We start from the raw sequence: 5,600 nt of genomic DNA on the forward strand, positions 1-5,600 counted from the left end.
AGATTTCGTCCCCGTCTCCTGTCTGTCCCACGCAAAGATTTAAAGTAACCCAAAATTGTGTCAGATATGTGAACAACATCCAAAGCGATAAATAGTAAGGATGCAATTATAATCAGCCTGTGTAAAAATTTTGCTTTATCAGTATATTGATAAGAGTGTTCCACAAAATTCTCCTTTTAACTGCTAGTTCTTGTATAGGCCAAAGGAAACCAACTCTTAGAAATCACGTAGTTGTCAGATTTAAGAACACAGCAGAAATATTATTGCATGACCTACAAAGTGCATCCTAGCTTGAAAATCATCAAAGCCTCATAACCACAGTATCAAAATTGTGGAAACATCACGCAAGATAAACAATGCACTAGTCTACGAAGAAAAGTGCATTAATCCTAAGTTTTTTGTGAACAAAAAGAGGTATTCCTGGAGCTATGACCAACCGTACATGTATCGTACAGAGCACCTGGAAATTCCAAATTGAGGTGGGAAAAAGAGGAGAGAGTTATCCTTAACATATTGCCAAACAAGCTAGCCTGTTCCTAAGATAAAGTAGCTAAAGATTTTCAAAATCAGCAAGCTTGAACTAGAGTCTAATAGCCCTGACAAAACATGAACCAATAACCAACCTAATTTTCATACTAACTGGAAAGAACAGTTGAAGTTCATCAGGAAAGTTAAATGGAAAAAACCTGCTGCACCTCCTATATCCATCTCCAATATGTTCTACTTTCTCTAAAAATATCTTCACCAAAATTATCTGAGTGTGTTGAACCACTGAATATACTCTAATGAGGATGACCCATCATCTGTATACCCTATTCTTCACAACTTTTTCTACCTCTCCTGCTTTCAGTTGGCTTACTGTAAATATTTTCACCAGAGTGATTTATAGGTGTGTTCAACCACTGAAAATACTCTAACAAGGATGATTCATCAGCCAAACACCCTGTTCTTCACAATTTTTTCTACCTCTCCTGCTTTCAAATGGCTTATTCTATTATCCTTCAACCATCTTTCTCCCCCAGCCAAACCATTTTGAAGTAGCTTCTTTTCCATTTTCAATAGCTTCAATCCCTCACTTGTTCTGGGAAAGAAGCCTTCAGGTCTCAAACACCATGTGCAGAACACCCCAAACAGTACTTCCAAATCATTACTAAGCTTCTTAACTCCCCCATCATTGAATTTCACATTACTCAGAAAAATACCACCACATATAAATTGGTCAAGACCACTAGCTAAAGATCTCCACACCCTAACAAAGTCCATTGCATTCAAATTTTCTTCCAGTACTGACAATTTTCCTTGAAGATACTCTAAAGCCCCAAGAAACAATCTAGACACACCCCACCCTTCTTCACCCTTTTCCTGCCATTGCTTTCTGTTTTTCATGTAATCTCGACAAGAAGCATCAAATCCACGCAAAATAACTGTTGATAACTTCTCTATCCATTCTACTCTAAATCTCTCAAGCTTGTCCACTTCCTTCACAATATCATTCTCTCCTTTTGCTTCCATTGATCTTCCACTAAAATCACCTATGCCAGATGTTTCCAACTGATCATCCTGGTCCAATCCCATTTCAAGGAAAAAGACATCCTCACACCATTCTTTCAAAATAGACACAAAACCACGAGCAGCATTAAGTGATATTGCAACTTTGACTAAAGCATCATCATCCGTCAGAGCTGTCAATCCCTCAGCCTCAAGGCACCTGAGAAGTAAGCAATCCAAGAACTTCTGTATTATAGGCACACATGTCAATCTAACAAACCTTGACTTCAATGAGATGCTGGGCAGTGATCGACAACGATCAACCACATAAGACAGAAGACGCAGGATAACACTGGAAATTGGCGGCGACTTGCTATCTTCTTGACCTGATAAAAGAGCAGCACCCAGAGATTTAGTAGACCAGCTTCTTTCATCCTCCATCTCTTGTTTCAATTTGTCAATAGTGTCACTGAGCTCTATCTCAGCCCACAAATCAAGCCAGTCAGGTCTGTCACAGAACACAGAGAGCGATGATATTTTGTGCTGGTTCTCATCTTCTGGTAAAGAAACCAAGATTCCAGAATGTGCTACCAAAGACTGAATTCGTTTATCAAATGAGATCATCAAGTCGATAAGATGTAGCCAAGATATTCGTGCCTGTGAACGAATTCCCGAGATACTCTCTTCCTCCAGCTGGGCAACATACATAGGGAGTATTTCTTTTGCCAAATATGTTGATAAGGAAGTTACCATAGCAGAGACCCATTCTTCTCTACAACTGTAGCCAGATAACAATGCTTCATCAACCAGTGGTTGCAATAAATCATCCATGGAGTCCACATAGTCTCGAGTGATTTTGTACACAAGGGCAAAAATGAACTCAGGCTTATCAATCCATTTTGAGAAGTGGTGTTGAGAATCAATGAATATAGGATTGACGAGCTCTTCAATAGCCCAAAGAGGCTGGCGCAATGCAACTTCTCTATTATGTCCTTCAAGCTGACGAGACTTTCTCTGTCTTTGCAGTTCTTGGAGACTACACAAAGCCAGAAAACTTTTGCAGTATTGGTGTTTGAGGTCCCCTTCCACTGTGAAAAGGGGATTTTGGACTTCACCCGATCCTTTTACATTGAGACTCGATGAATTTAAAGATGATAGAGATGGTGGCCATCCTAGGGAAGCAAGAAGAGATCGATGATCTGCGACTGCCTGTGGTCTAAGAACAGCTAAAGCTCGATCTACTCTGTGATCAACAGCTAAAACAAGTCGAGTCCACTGGGGATTTGACTTTGCAATGGAAGAGAGAATGGCTTCTGTCAGTTTAAGAGTTCTAATAGCACTGACACGCGTATCCTGAAGCAAAGAAGAAATAAGAACAGAAAATCAGAAGGGAAATTCCAGGACTCTAATTCTCTTGCAGTTTCAACACATCCAAGCTGGACTTCTAGTTTATTAGAAGATGGATGCCTCCTTAGTGTTCTGTTTAAAGTTACAGAGACAGCATCTTCAATGTCACCCACCAAAGTGTCAAGTTTTAACGCTGTCTCTGAAATGAAAAAAAAAAGAGTTAAAAAAAGGCAAAAACAAGGATTACACTCTGAATTACGTATGATTTAACATAAAAAAAAAAGGTTCCACAACCCAAGCATTGTAAACATTGGTATACATGAATGACTATTGAATTGACAGTAAAGAAACACTGAAAAGAAGACAAAGCTCATATGCTAGTAGGAATATATCTTCTTCCACGCAATTGAGATGACACTACGAAGAGGAAAATCATGAATGTCTATACTATATACTATAGTAACCATTGGTTAAAGTCTTAAAACCACCACCATGATTAAAAGTATGGCCTTAATGAAGAAACCCATTTTCTTGTGTTGATAAGAGTCATAAAATATTAAGACGATAAGTTCAAAGAACAGAGGAAGTGTCAAGCTTATTAAATGACTCAATCAAATCTCCCCTACAAAAACATTTTACTGATATTTGATGACAACTGACATGACCAGATGACTGAAGTTATCTATACTTGTGGTGAGAATCAAGAGCACCTCCTTGGGGGTGTGAAATATGCTGAAAAGTAGTGGACCAGTGCAGCAGTTGTTGGACCCCCTTCACGAGCAGTGTAGGGGGCTGATTGTGGCACAGGTTCTAGCTCTACCAAAAACTGGCAGCGTCAGTACTAATTTTGAAATTAAAACATTAATAAATTGCACAACAACCTAAAATCTGCTTCATGGTGATTCTCACCTTGAAAAGAAAAGCCTCTAGATGCATGAATTTATGTTTTGACTGCCAAACAATTATGGCATGAGTAAAGTTGGAGCACTCTGTAAGTCACAAAATTTATTAGAATGGGACTAAATTACCTAAGGTGCAAATCTTGGACGCTTATTGTTGAAACTCTTCAGAATTCTGATTTTACAGCCTATAAAAGAAGTATTATTTGATTATAAATGTGATGAAACAGCTACCTTTGCAGATTTTCAGTGCATTTACTTCAGCAATCGAAATCTTCTATTCTTCTAAAGTTCACCACATTCAGCAACATTTAGTTCGTCAACATCTAAGTTGCTTAGAACTTAGAATTGACAGTAATCAGACATCTAGAGCACACCTCACAACTTCTTGCTGAAGTCATGGTTGACATCATAACAAAATTGGAATTCTCTCTTCCAATCAGGAAATCTTATTAATCCAGAAAAGGATTTGGCAGACGGTACTTGATTTGCTTCAGTTCATCCTACAGCATTCTTTCTTCGTCGATCAAATTTCCATTATACCAAAGCCAAATCTCTAGCACACAACCAAATTGAAAACTTTTCAAGAAAAAAAGAAACTTTCAAGTTAAATTTCTTCGATATCCACACATTTTTATGAAAACACCAGAAATGCCATCGAATTCAACTCCATCAACTTCCTCCAGAAAACAATTAATTTCTTCAAGCAATAAAAAAAGGGAAAGGATGAATAAAAATACAAACATATTCACCTGCATAAGTCCTCACGGCTTCAACCCTCGCCACCTCCTTCGCCAATGCCGGCAGCTCCTCCCCAAGTAATCTTCCAGACCCTCCATCTACATACAACAATTGTACACATCTATACATATAATCAATCAAAAATAAATCACAATTAACAAAACTTACAAATGAGTGCATGAATTCTGATAATATATACCTGATGAAGAAGAAGCAGAGGAGACAGTGGAAGAGCGAAGATCAGATAATTTACACCTAATAGCCTCAAAATTGGAACCGATTTGATTGGAATGCGAAGAATAATCAGCGAGTAATTGGTTGAAGTGGTGGCTGAGATCAGAGAGACTCCGGTCGAGGCTATCGCACTCGGTTCGGAGCTCCGAGACGAGAACAGGAGCGAGGTGGTGGAGGTCTTCGTCGGCGGTGAGTTTGGCGTTGAGGCAAGCTAGGGTTGTTCGGGAGAGGGAGGAGATCGGAGGAAGGGGGAGGATCCGAGTTGGATGCTCAGTTCGGGTCATTGGGGAAGCGGGTCGGGTCATGTAACGGGGAATGGATGGCGGGGATACTATGCAAAGGGGAAACTTAGAGAGCAGAATTTAAGAAATGCGGATCCATCTACAAATAATACGAAAGAAAAAGAAAGGGATAATTTCAGAAACCTCCCCTGAAGTTTCTAATAACTTCACTAAGTTCTCATGGGGTTTTGGAAATTACACTTATCTCCCTTAACTATTTAAGGGTGTGTTTGATAAAATCGAAATTTGAAATATGGAATCTAAAGTTTGAATTCATTAAAGGGATAATTTCAGAAACCTCCCCTGAGGTTTCTGACACTTTCACTGACCTCCCCTGAGGTTCTGAAAATTTCACTTACCTCCCCTGGACCCCTTTTCTGACATCATAAAGGCCAAAATGACAAATGTATCCTCGGAAGTTATTGTTTATTACTACCGTTTAGTTGCCTAAAAAGGCATGTGGTGATTAAATAAGTTTAATACAACTCCTTCAAACTTGATTACAAAATCATGAATTAAAGCTTGATTAAGGAGGTTCTGGTGCCAATTGAGCTGCAATATTGGTGCCATTTTTGTGTCTGCTGTGATTTGACAAGAAGATAACATATCA

General features: G+C 38.9%; 1 protein-coding gene across 1 annotated transcript; it reads right to left on the reverse strand.

The window, feature by feature from the left end:
- Window positions 1-362: 362 nt before the first annotated feature.
- Window positions 363-5,031, reverse strand: LOC113768851 (RINT1-like protein MAG2). The gene is made up of 4 exons (XM_027313357.1): window positions 4,675-5,031; window positions 4,487-4,573; window positions 2,931-3,034; window positions 363-2,841 (listed from the first exon to the last, which is right to left on the reverse strand). The coding sequence occupies exons 1-4, from the start codon at window positions 5,012-5,014 to the stop codon at window positions 931-933; spliced, it is 2,442 nt and encodes an 813-aa protein (XP_027169158.1). The 5' UTR covers window positions 5,015-5,031; the 3' UTR covers window positions 363-930.
- Between the last annotated feature and the right edge of the window lie 569 nt (window positions 5,032-5,600).

The sequence above is a fragment of the Coffea eugenioides genome, chromosome 4 (assembly GCF_003713205.1).
Source record: "Coffea eugenioides isolate CCC68of chromosome 4, Ceug_1.0, whole genome shotgun sequence".
NCBI lineage: Eukaryota > Viridiplantae > Streptophyta > Magnoliopsida > Gentianales > Rubiaceae > Coffea > Coffea eugenioides.

Bases quoted from the DNA above. Each gene is read 5' to 3' on its own strand.
- LOC113768851 (XM_027313357.1), bottom strand. From the start codon at position 5,014: ATGACCCGACCCGCTTCCCCAATGACCCGAACTGAGCATCCAACTCGG. The intron at 4,574-4,674 runs GTATATATTATC...TGTTGTATGTAG, and splicing joins CTCTGCTTCTTCTTCATCAG to ATGGAGGGTCTGGAAGATTA. The intron at 2,842-2,930 runs GTCCAGCTTGGA...TCTTTGCTTCAG, and splicing joins CATCTTCTAATAAACTAGAA to GATACGCGTGTCAGTGCTAT.